The sequence below is a fragment of the Giraffa tippelskirchi genome, chromosome 3 (genome assembly GCF_054371585.1).
Source record: "Giraffa tippelskirchi isolate mGirTip1 chromosome 3, T2T-mGirTip1v1.2.pri, whole genome shotgun sequence".
Taxonomy (NCBI): Eukaryota; Metazoa; Chordata; class Mammalia; order Artiodactyla; family Giraffidae; genus Giraffa; species Giraffa tippelskirchi.
Genome location: NC_137277.1, coordinates 18,553,212 through 18,566,201, shown reverse-complemented (window position 1 = coordinate 18,566,201; position 12,990 = coordinate 18,553,212). Strand labels below are relative to the sequence as shown.

Genomic DNA, 12,990 nt, shown 5'->3' with positions numbered 1-12,990 from the left:
TTAGCACCCCTAACCTCCCCATTGTTCAAGGATCAACTGTACTTTGTACATCTAAAAAATAAAACAAAACAAAAACACAACCCTAAATTTCTTCTCTGCTTTCAAATTTCAATTTTTTAAAATGTGCCTATTCCGAGTTGAACACAGTCAGAAACCTCCACTGTGCTACTCTCTGATGGTCTGTGGTTAGGTTAGCATGTCTGTTACAGAAATGAAGAGTCTGTGTCTATTTCCTGGCACCATGTCCAAGCATTTGCTTTGGTTTTGTGACACCTTCTGGGCACTCCACACAACGATCATGATTCTACCAAGTACTTTCTCAGCGCTGAAAACAGAAACACCAAGGAGCCTCAGAGCCAGTGTTTTAAACTCCTATCATGTCTGAAATTTTTACAGTGTGTGGGTTATACAGGTATCTCTCAAGCCAAACTCAAGAACTGAAGACAATTATTTGGATGAAGTCCTCTTAATCTACACCCTAACTACTAGCTGTCCTAACCTCAGGGACCAAATATACTCAGATAATATGGTAACCCCTTTGCTATCTGAACTCTTGTTATTGGAAGATGGAACCCACCAGATTAGGGTAGCAAGAGAAACTCTCACTGTGTCACAAAATCCACCCCATGGCAAAGAAACCTTCAAACTGAAATAAAAAAGAATTTATTGTGACCTTTTGCTTAGTCTTTGCCATGCAACTCCAACAATACTATGGGGTCATGCATTACTCCTAGGATGATGAAATATACCTGATGGTGGGTCAAAACCTTCTTCTATCTTCCCAAGAGTTTACTTGGTCATCTTTTAACTGTTTATTTCTAAAACAGAACTAATGCTGCACAGTGTGACTGAATAAATAAATAAAACAGAAGCAAAAGTCACCAATGAAGAAAACTATGTATTAAAATATGTCTGAAACTAAAAAGTGGTCTGGTATATATTTTTTAAGGAAGTATTCTTACAGCAAGTCCAAGAGGAATGTATTTATTACATAAAGAACTGCTAAAGAAGGAATCAGAATCAGTTTACAGGCATTGTAACTCAATATTAGAGCTCATGGGTTAATTGTTTCAAAACTTACACTATATGTGTTCTTCTCCTTCCTCCTTCTTCCAAAACACAAGAGAAGTTAATAAGTAAACAAGTACCCAAAAATCTAGAAAGGTCACGATCTTGAAAACTCTGGCCTCAACTTCTGTAAACTTTTAAAAGCCACATAGTTTTTCTTTCCCTTGTAACCAGTTCCTCTTATTCCTGGTGAGCCATTAAAAACAAACAGAGGGACCTAAATCCTTCAGATTGAGGCACATACCTCATGAATTCTCAGATGCTCAAAGACTAGGTCCACCAAAGACTAGCTGCTTGGGAATGCAGTCCCAGGTGGGGCTTAGGGGTGCTAATTACACCTAAGGCTAAATACCAGTCCCATACTTATCATCAAGAACCATGAAGAAACATTATAAACAATATTCAAGAAGGCAGGAATCTGTAGAGAAATGAATAGAATTTCCTAGGCTTTACTGCTTAGTACTAACTCTACAGTACTTGGAAAGACAGTTAAAACACTTAAATCTGTGTTCCAGTAGAATATTGTAAGGTATGTGCTTCTCTACATAAGAATAATATGGGAGGGGAATTCCCTGGTGATCAAGTGGTTAGGACTTGGTGCTTTCACTGCTGTGGCCTGGGGTTCAACCCCTGGGTGGGAACTGAGATCCCACAAGCTGCACAGAGAGTCAAAAAAAAAATGGAGAATGGGAATAATAGTTGCATAATTTACTGATTTACTGAGCATCTTCTATGTGCTACGAACTCTTCTGTAAGCACTTTGGATATAACAACTTAATGACTTCTCACAACTGTAAGAATTAAGTTATTATTATCATTTCCATCTTACAGATAGGAAACTGAGGCATAGAACTGATAATTAAGGTCACACAGATCATAGGATATGGCCTCAGGAACATATATTCTTTCCTTTTTTTTTTAATTTGGCTGCGCTGGGTCTTAATTGCAGCATGTAGGCTCAACTGCTCTGATCCATGTGGGATCTTAGTTCCCCTATCAGGGATCGAACCCACATCCCCTGCATTGCAAAGCATATTCTTAAACCACTGGACCATCAGGGAAGTTCCAGGAGTGCATATTCTTAATCAGTATATTATACTCCAAGTATAGATATTCTTTTAGTTTGAAAGAAGGATCTATTTAAAATTTAAGGATTATATGTCAATTATACCTTAATTTTTTAAAAGAGGATTATTAAATTCTTAAATCTTAAAGATTATTAATTATTTGTAAGCCCTCGGAGAGACAATGTCCTCACCATTCAGCTTGTTTTCTTTGCTCTGCCAACTCGTGGAGCCGCCGTAGGGCTTTCTCCTGTTTCTTCTCATCCTTGCGGGATCTTGAGGAGACATTTCGAGCAAACTCTCTCTGCTTGAGATCTTTCAATCTCTGAGGTAACAAAAGAAAGGAACAGGGAGTGGGTGATTTAGAATAACTTGGGGATCCTGAAAGCAAGGCCTTCAGAATTTTTATCCATAATCAATGGTTATAGCATAGTGTAGAATATAAATTGTTGTACTCTCTTATGGTAATTGAAAACACAATGGCTGATTACTCTGGGTAAAGCACCTGCAGTATCTGCATTCCTAATTAGGACAGCATATCATTTGCTTTATTGGCCAAAATTAAATAATTTCAGAAGCAACAAACAAATTTTAGAACACTAGGAGACAAGAAAAGGGACTATTTAATCACCTGCTCTTTCAGGATGCAAAACTAGACAAATAGAATATGAGTTAAATTGTAACACAAGCCAAAGAGAACAGAAAGGGGTTAAGCTAGTACAGAAAATTACCGAGGTGTAAGATCTTAAAAAGCAATGTACAGCTTACATGGGAAGGTTATCTGAATCAGACTAACAAATAGAAAGCCTACTTTGATTTCACCATAAAAAGGTGCTATTCTTTTCATCATGAACAGTTTTCCTGTGAATTAATCAAATCATCTTCCAATGCTTGCATGTTCAGAGCTCACCAGTCTGACCACTTTCATCTGGTCAGTCTGCTGAAATTAGAAAGTAATAGGTGTGGCTTTTCATTCCTTCATGGCCCCAAGAGGAACAACCAGGGAATGAGATGGGAGAATAGATAAGTCAAAGAATTTATTACTTAAAATCCTGATGAAAGAATGGGTCTTTTATTCTCAGAAGATACTATATATAACTATCTGTAAAACAAAAACAACAAAGAAAAAATTATAACAGTGTTATGACACACTGATGACCAGAGTCCAGACATATCTATCTGCAATGAAGACAGAACAAGAATTAGTTTCAACATACTCGATAATATAAAAGCAAACAAACCAAAACAAAACACATACATTAACCTATGCTTTTTACAACAGCATTGAGAAAAGGAATCTGACCCAATATAAAGTGGACATTGCTTTGTGGAAAGGCATGATGCTGAACAGACAGAGGAATTTTCTTATCTAATATTTATGAAATGTGTTTTGAGTATTTTTGAATTGGGAGAGGGAAAGGGTGGAAAGACACACACAGAAAAAGATATACAGCTAAAGACACTAGTAGAAAAACTCACTCTTGTGATCTGGGCTCCCAAATTAGAAGGATTTGCTTTCAATACATCAGCTGAAAATGTCACATCACAAAGAAAAAAAGTAAAAAATAAAACAAGAGTGGAAGAGAAAAAAATAAAGCAAGCATTACTACACAAGCTCTCTTAGTGAATCTGCAAACTATTATACTAAACAATCAGGGACAAAGCCATCAACTCTAAAACGTCTGAGGAGAGGGAAGCATCTGCACAAACATGTATGTGTACATACACACAGACTGACACAGCAATCATCCCTCCTAGGTATGTGGGGCCGTCTCCACTCCTTTAGGAAAATGGTTACAGAACTTTAGGAGAGACCACAGCGGTCTAAAAGTAATTAGTCTTATTTCATTTACTTTTATTTGGGGGCTATTCAAGTAACCAACAGCTGGCAAAATTGTTTTACTGAGGCTGGCTGCTCAGAATTAAGCTTTTTATAAAAAATACTTCAAGATGAAGGAGCGACTATTTTAAATGAATATGAATTCCAAATTCCTCCTTCCAAGGAGAATGGGGCAGAGAGAGTCTGTCAGGTCTATTGAATGATTATTTTAGGCCACAAACCTAGTTTTTTCCCTGACCCAAACACTCAACAGGCTCTCCGGCCAAGATTTAAATAGAATGCCATATTTTTTCTCATTTCTACTGTCTTTTCTCCAGCCACCTCATAGGCCTGGAAAAATCTGCCCATGCCCAGTCATTCCCTTCCCTCTTACACTTTTAGGAGTTATTTCCCAAATAACTACAGGACCCTGTCTAAAAGAATGAGCATTTTATCAAAGTCTTGAGCCTCTAGGCCAAGTCAATGATTTCCAGTCATTCAGCAGCCACTTGGTACAAACTTGAAGTTGAAGGGACAGACCATTTCCACATCATCCTGAAGACATCCCATCTCAAATTCCCACCCACCACAATAATTAGAAGTAGGGTAGGAAGAAAACAGGATGATATCAATAAAACAAGTACAAATCCCAATCCTATACAAGGTATAGGCAACACTCCTATATCACCTCTATAAACTCTATGGTGAAGTCTGAGGTTTTAAAAAGAGAACTGGGAACCCTAGAATTCTAACCCAAATCTTAAAGACAAGACTTGGCAACTTTCCTGAACCCAAAATGTGTATTTGAGGTCTCTCTTAGATAAGGGTGTCCTGATGGTAAAAATGGATTCCTAACCCCAAGTCTCTTCTTTCTATTCAGGATCAAACTGAATTCCCCTCACAAAGTTTCTATTGATCCCTACATAAGATGGGATTCTTTTTCTTTCTGAACTGTCTTATTAGCACATTGTTATAGTGCTCACCTAGCAACCATCATTTTGTCTGACCACTTATTCCTGTCTTTCAAAAGGGCAGTGTGTATAAAATTTAAGTTTCACCTCTCTTGAGCTCAAAATCCCTCATTAGAAAAACAGGGTTATATAGCAATAGATTAACAAGATTAAGTGTCAAAATAAATACATGTAAAACACTTATGTCTAAACTGTTCAAGTTTGCCCCTTCCCCTGTATCTGGGGCAGGAACTATGGCTTGTCTTTATAATCAACCCTGCACTGTTAAGGAGCAGCACTAAACCCACAGACCGCATCTGGTAAGTGGCTGGTGAATAATTTGGCTTAAACATTGGATCCTTGATTTTAAACAATTTTTTTTTGTTATCATCTATAGGAAAGTTTAGTATGAAATATTTTCCTATATTTACTAGAGACATAGTCAAGTTAAATAATATGGTTTTCCTAGGTATCACTCTGTTATAGTAAGGAAGTCTTACTCTTTTTTTTGTCCAGTGATACTGCTTCGCATGTGGAAGGTTAAGTTCCCCAGTCAGGGTTTGAACCCAGGCACTGGCAGTGAAAGTGCTGAGTCCTAACCACCGCACTGCCAGGGAATTGTCATAAATCTCATTCTTTAGAGAACCAAAAGGTCAGAATTTTAAGCCCCTTAACTTCTGAACAGAATTGGACCAATGGCAAAAAAAGGTATTGACCAGAAACTTCACAATTTCCAATCTAAAAAGTAATTTTTTATAAAGGTATAAGACCTTAATTCGGAGTCAGTTTTCCGAAGTTGCCTATTTTATTTCAAAAGGCTACCAAGCTTGGCTCATTTGTCACTGAATACCCATATGAAATTCTCCCTGTGACCTGTACTTTTACTTTCCACTTGAATTCTGAGGGGAACTCAACTTTAGATAACCTTTTCTAAACAAGAATAGAGGAGCAACATACCTGTCTGTCAAAGAAGACAGAGTTCCAGTAAGGAAACCAAACAGTTCAGATGTGTCAATCAAAAACTATTTTCAAAGGCTGAGCAAATTCCATACTGTACACACAAATTCAAGTAAAAACCTTCAAACTAGCACACAGTCTAATCTGAATGGATCTAATTAATCATTTAGGTGACTCCAAAGCTACTATGTCCTATATATTATCTCTGAAAATTATCAAGTATAATTTCTGAAGAAAATTGCTAATAAATTTATTTATTGAACTATTAATGCTTATTAATATAAATTTAAGCCATATAACACAATTTTAGCTGGAAAATATTTAATTCAAAGGAAAGGAGACCAAACTCCATTCATAATGAAAAGGTTTGAAGATCCTGTTTTTCCAAAAAATCAACAGCAAATGTCCAAAAAAGTATACACTTGCGGCACAGGACATAATTTCTCATTGATTTCAATCACATGGTAGCTGGAGTTTCCATTAAATTTCCCAAAAGACCAGTAGAGGGACGAACTTAACAAATAACCCAGCACTTAAAATATCCATCCACAATTGGGCTAAAGACCACTTCAAATGTAAATGACATTTCCAGTTCTTAAAACCAGCTAAACCACAGTGTACTGGCAGAAAAATATCTGCTCCAGACACAAAATCCTGCTCCACCTTTCAACTCTGTTAAACTAGGGAAATGAGAATCTAGTATATCTTACCAGGTTTTTAGTGCAGGTGATAAATTTGCCCACACTATTAATAACGTGGAGTGTCAACAGTAAGGAGTGGTGATGCATGTGAGCCAGGAATGAATGAGCCACATACTTCTGCACACTGTTTTCCCTACCAACAAAAGATAGTAAGGACTTCAATCTAATAAAATACTTTTTTATCTTTTAATATCTTTTGATGCTACACTTCTCTTGAACCACAACAAAATTTGATGCTAGAAGCTTATATCTGACTGAGTATATTTCACTAGGAATACACCTATTATCTTTCTCAAGTATTTTAAAATCTATTATTGCACTTTAAAGAATAAAACCGTTATTTCCATGGGAAGAGAATTCCAGGCATTAGAAAATAGGTAGAGAGTATTTTCTATTGCCACTAAACATCCTATGTTCCAATATACATGCAATTCTAAAGAGAAACCGAATTCCATTTCTTTGGGGTCGGAAGATTATCTGTGATTTCTTTCTCTCACCAGATAGCAATCCCTCTCTCCAAGAAGACAGACTGCTCTTAGTCTTCCTTCATAACTAACCCTCCAACACACACCTTATCTATGGTACAGAAGACATGCTCAATAAACATTTATCAACCTGGTTTCAGTTTTAAAATCAGCTGCTGGGAAAGGGAATATAAACACATACTTTCATACGTTATTTGTTGGTTCACGAACAGAGATGGAAAATAGTGAGCAAAGAAGCAGTGGTTGTTTGTAACTCAATCTGTTTTTTTGCCCAAACATCATCCAGCCTTTAAGCTTCAACTACTCCCTTTCCATTATGTCAACGATCCCACATACCCCTAAATCCATGGCTCTTCTCCTCACTGTTCCTAGCCTCTCTCCAATGACAGAACATTAATGAGGAACGTCTCTCCTCTCCCAAATTGGAGCAGGCATGCTGCAGTTACTTAGCCAATTCAAGATTCAGTGTGTGTGATGCCTCTGGATGAGCCGGTCCAGGAAATCACCGTGCAGTGAGGCAGGGAAAAGACCAGCAGAGAACACAGAGAGCCTCAGCAGTAAACCACTCAGGGAAAAGAGATTCGAGTTGAAAGGTTAAGGAAATCCAAGTTACTGGGCAGTAGGTGTAAATTCTTCTTTTAGCACGTGCATATCAGTAAGTGATGAAAATGAGTTTTATTCAGTAACATAGAAACCCAAATGTTTTATAACAGAAAACTAAAACGAATGCTGATTACAGATACTGAAAAAAATCAGAGGGGAAAGAGACAAGTATACATTTTTTTTGGCTAAGTAACTGTAATTCTAATTAGTCATTTATGGCAATACTTAATTTGTGCACAATTACTCTGAAACACTGTAACTTAATATCATTTGGTGAATGTCAAATTAATCTGTCATAAAATCATTGCATTATATTTATGTTCTGAAATTCAGCAAAAGCCTTTAAAGTATGGTATTAATAGCATCATGTGTATACTTTAAGGTATTTTCCACACACCCATACCTAAACATACGCACACACATCTATGTACATGAAGTCACCATCATCACTACCAGAAGTTAACTTTGATAATGAAGCTTTAAAACTTAATTCTATTAATATGTATTTCATATATCATAAAATTCATCCATTTAAAGTGTAAAATTTAGTGCATTTATTAGCACATTTTCAGAGTTGTGCAACCAGTAGCACTAATTTTAGAATACTTCCATTATCCCCAAAGGAAAACCCAACCATTAGCGTTCATTCCTCATTGTCCCTTTCTACCCAGTATGTGGAAACCTGAACTATATTCTCCATAGATTTGCTTATTCTAAACCTCTCATATAAACAAAATCATACAGTATAAGGGTTTTCTGTGACTGGCTTCTTCCACTTGGCATATTTTCAAGATTCATGCATGCTGTATTTATCAGTAAGTCATTCCATTTTATTGCTGAATAACATTTCATTGCATGGCTGTGCCACATCTTATATATCCATCACTTAACGGATATTTCAGTTGTTTCCACTTTTTGGTCATGATGAGTACTGTTGCTGTAAACAAACCTGTACAAGTTTTCTTGTGGACATATTTTTATTTCTCTTGAGTATATATCGGTCATATGGTAGCTTTATATTTAACATTCTGAGGAACTATCAACTGGTTTCCACAGGGGCTGCACCATCTTATAACCCCTCTAGCAGTGTAGGAAAGTTCTAATTTCTCCATATCTTCTCTAGCACTTACTGTATCTCTCATTTTGGCAACCTGAGTAGGTGTGAAATGGTATACCATTATGGTTTTGCAGATAACAAGTTTTAAGAATATCTATGTAATCCTCGAGATATATCTGAAAACAAAGATTTACCCTCCATGTAAAATCTGCAGGAGCATAATTCAGAAGAGCTGCTTAGGCCCAAAGTAAATGAAACAGCAACATCCTAGTTCAGAGTTCTTTTTTCAGTAATATCGTTTACAAACTTATCATTCCTAAAGTTGCTTTAACTTTTCAGACTACAACAGAACATAGAAGCCTCATATGCCAGAATCTCCCACGGTGCACCACTGTGATGAATGTATGTGTACAGGAGCAGAAAACCAGTTGCAAGCTACAGAACGTAAATAAGGCAGAATCACTTCTATTCACTTTGGAACTGAGTGCCAAAAGGAAGAACAGAGTTAGAAATACATACTAACAGTATTAGAATACAAGGTTTACCAGCAACCTTAGCTCCGAAAAGGTCTGCTTAGGGTTACCCGTGATCACCAAAGCAGACAGCTTCCCTGAACAGACACAAAGTTTTTCAAGATTAACTATGCTGTGATAGCAGGGTTTAAGAAGGAGTCTATTTTCAACAAAAGCAGAGGTGGTGGGTACGATTTAACAGGTGAAAAAGCTCAAATCATGCTCAATTTTTGGGAGACTGGCCAAATGAAGTCATTCTTTTATTAACTAAAACAGTCCCAAAGAAAATGGCATCCACAGCAGTACAAAACACAACTGAACCTAAAATTTTCACCTGTCTGCTGTAGGTTATTAAAATACAACTACAATATGCTTAAGTTCTGAGATACATTCCTCTCATCACATCTGCTTCTGCTTCTCAGAGAAAAATCTCTTCAGAAGTGAACTGTGCTCTTTAAGTCAATATCTATAAAGCTTTGGCATTCATAAATACTTTATGATTTTCCTAACCTTTTCCACATTTTTACAATAATCAATTTATGACTTTTCTAATTTATAATTTTCTATAAACACTTCAAATATACAGCAGCTATGAAATATCTTCATGGTAGCTAATCTTAGTGGTTTCACTTAGAATGACCTTTTTCTTTTTACTTTAGTCCAAGAATTATCTTTTCTCACCTTGCCTTTTTAGTTTTGTTTTTATTGATACTCTTCTGTGTCCCATCCACCATGACCCCTGCACTGAATATCATAAGTTGCACTGAAAAAGGAATACAGTTACATTTCATCAAATCTGCAGTGTCTTGCCAGAGGTTCAACTGGCTTTGGTGTGCTTACTGTCCTGATGCAATAAGTGCCAAGCATAGAGGACTGAATGTATCTTGGCAAAAACTGGACCAGTAAGTAGTGAAATTTCAAGTGGAGAGTACACTAAACTTGAATGAAGCCCATGTGAAGTCCAAAAATGATCATTCCTTCCATCACCAAACAATTTCTCAGAAAATACTTCAATTCAGAGCCTATTTTATTTTTGAGAGATGAGGAAAACTCTTTTAACATTTCTGTTTTTTGGTACACATTACCAGGTGCTAGTTAACTAAGAGCAAGCAATGCTGTCAGAAAGTCAACAGTTTAGACACAGTTAATTTAAATAATGTAGTAGTTACAGATTCTACTCTGTACAGTTCAGAATAGAGAAGTCACTAATACCTGTTACAGGCTTAAATGGTTTAGTAATTTAGTTCAGTCATTTACAAAGTTCAGGAAACCATTATTTTTACAACTAAAACAGACCATGGTATTTCTTTTCATACTGAAGCTATTTTAGCAGGAAGAAGAGGCAGGCTGAAAGCCTTCTTTCCTCTGATGGAGATACTGATTCTTTGAACAAGTTAAAGGAATTTCTCAAGGCTGCTTTACAGTACCAGATTTTGATAACTGGGTCATACTACCACATGGTTTTGAAACCGCAAGAAGTTGTACCAATACTAACTAAGCAGGAACAAGCAGGCATCTTTTCAATGTGCTACTTCCCTAGCATCAACTACAACCTATGGAAGCTTGTGTGGAGATGAGGGAAAGGTATAGGCCTGGGTCACAAACTCAAATGTTTAGAGGGATTTGGCACACAGGTTGGTGTAAGAGAGAAGATGAAGCAGAAACCATATATAATCAGAGAAGGAGCACATGCGTTTCTAAAGAGAAGGTAAGCTTTCAGCTTTAGCCAACTGTTATGTTGATTATGTAGGCCCAATGTTCTCAAAAGCTTCAATTTTTCAAGATAAGTCAAAACCTGAATTATATAACATCTCATTTTAAAAAGTTGGGAATCAACTGAAATTAAAGGAGAAAAACCTACCACCACAAATACCAAACAAAACACAGTTGACCCTTGAATAACATGGGTTTGAATCATGCAGATCCACTGATATGTGGATTCTTTTCAATAGTAAATACTATAGTACTTTATGACAGGATTTTCTTCAATAGTAAATACTACAGTACAATAATAATTACTACAGTACTACAGATCTGGGGTTGGTTGAATCCACAGATATGGAACCATCAATAGGGAGAGAACTCTCAGGTATGAAGGGTCAACAACAAATCATACACAGATTTTCGACTGCACAGAGGGTTGGCACCCCTAACCCCATGTTGTTCAAGGGTCAATTGTGCATGCATCTGGGGGAATCTGTGATCTCTAGTTTATGTACTGGAAGCTAGTGAGGAGGGCCCCTTAGTGGCACAAATAAAAGAGTAAGATTGGAAGAATCCTGAATGAGTAACAAGGCACTAAGAAAGCAAAACTAAAACACATCAGTGTTAAAATAATGCACCGACCACTGTGCTGCTACAAATTTACCTCTGGGAAAAGAGACTATTCTTTGGAGTTTGGAATTTAAATCTTGCAAGGCTAAAGAAAATAGTTTCCACTGTATATCCATTAGCAGATATGTGTTTTTAAAAGCTATGGAAAATAAAAAGGCACAGAAGTAGGGATGGAAAAATGTTTTGCTTCACAGTCAACTTTAACTTTTATAACTAAGCCAACAAAGGTAGAAGGTGAATACTAACGTTTACTGAACACTCAGGCATATGAAACTAACTTATATAAAAATGAATCACAGATTGGATTACCTCTTGAGAAATGGAAGGCTTACCCTTGGAGATCTCAAAATGTACAAAATTATCACTATTAAAGGTGTTAAACAGCTAAAAACAGCCAAAATGTCTAATTAGGATTTTCATCTCTGAAAATCAGGCTTGGTCTTAATACTTGCGTATTAATGACGCTCTTCACAAGATATCTTAGAAAACTGAGAAAAACTAGTGAATAGTGAATAGTGAGATGTACAAAGCACCAAGGAGGTGGGGAGGATTAAAAAAAATCATCACAAATGAAGGTGACCAAATAGATCCTTTTTGAGAGATTGTGTGTGTGCACGCTAAATTGCTTTAGTCGTCTCCAACTCTTCCCAACCCTATGGACTGTAGCCCACAAGGCTCCTCTGTTCATGAGATTCTCCAGGCAAAAATACTGGAGTGGATAGCCATTATTCTCCAGGGGATCTTCCCAACCCAAGGATCAAACCCGTGTCTCTTATGTCTCCTGCACTGGCAGGCAGGTTCTTTATCACTAAGCGATTATTTGTGCTTAATAAAGATAAGGGCATGTTCAGGATCCTACCTATACTAGGAAGTTTACCACTAACATAACAGATTATTTCTCTGGAAAGTTTTAATGGTGAAACTTTGATAGAAGATGCAAACTAGGGATTACTAATATAGGGTTGAATGTACTTACCTATTATCTCAGATTCATAATAATCCTGTGTGCCTGCCTGGAAGACAAGACAGGGTGTCTTTATGATTTTAGAGCATAAATTTGGAAAATGGTAGGTCCACTTGCATGGTAAGTTCATGTCCATTAAAGAGGAATGAAAAATAGGACCTATCTCCTCCTCTTAGGAGTTATTTAGCTGTTTTGTACCAAGGTCAATTAAAGTCCCCTTAGAAATTCTAAAGGCAGGAAAAAGTAGACCTATAATAACAAACTTATACTGCATCTGTTCTTTGTTTAATACCTAAGATGGGCTTTTGATCAAGATGAAGAAATCAACTTACATGCATTCATTAATCATACCAGCTAAAGATTTTTTTTGCCAGACCAGGAATCACAGATATATTCTATATTAATGGATAAGGTAATTCAATATAAGAAATCCTTAATTTTTTATTTTCATTTTGATGATACTCTAAAACAGAGTA

General features: G+C 36.6%; 1 protein-coding gene across 11 annotated transcripts in view; it reads right to left on the bottom strand.

Moving 5' to 3' along the window:
* Positions 1-12,990, bottom strand: part of GPATCH8 (G-patch domain containing 8) — a 91,424-nt gene that overhangs the window by 6,890 nt on the left and 71,544 nt on the right. For all 11 annotated transcript variants that reach the window (XM_081577166.1, XM_081577167.1, XM_081577170.1 and 8 more), the window contains one exon: positions 2,327-2,457. In XM_081577166.1, coding sequence (XP_081433292.1) covers positions 2,327-2,457 — 131 coding nt within the window. The remainder of the gene's footprint in view (positions 1-2,326; positions 2,458-12,990) is intronic.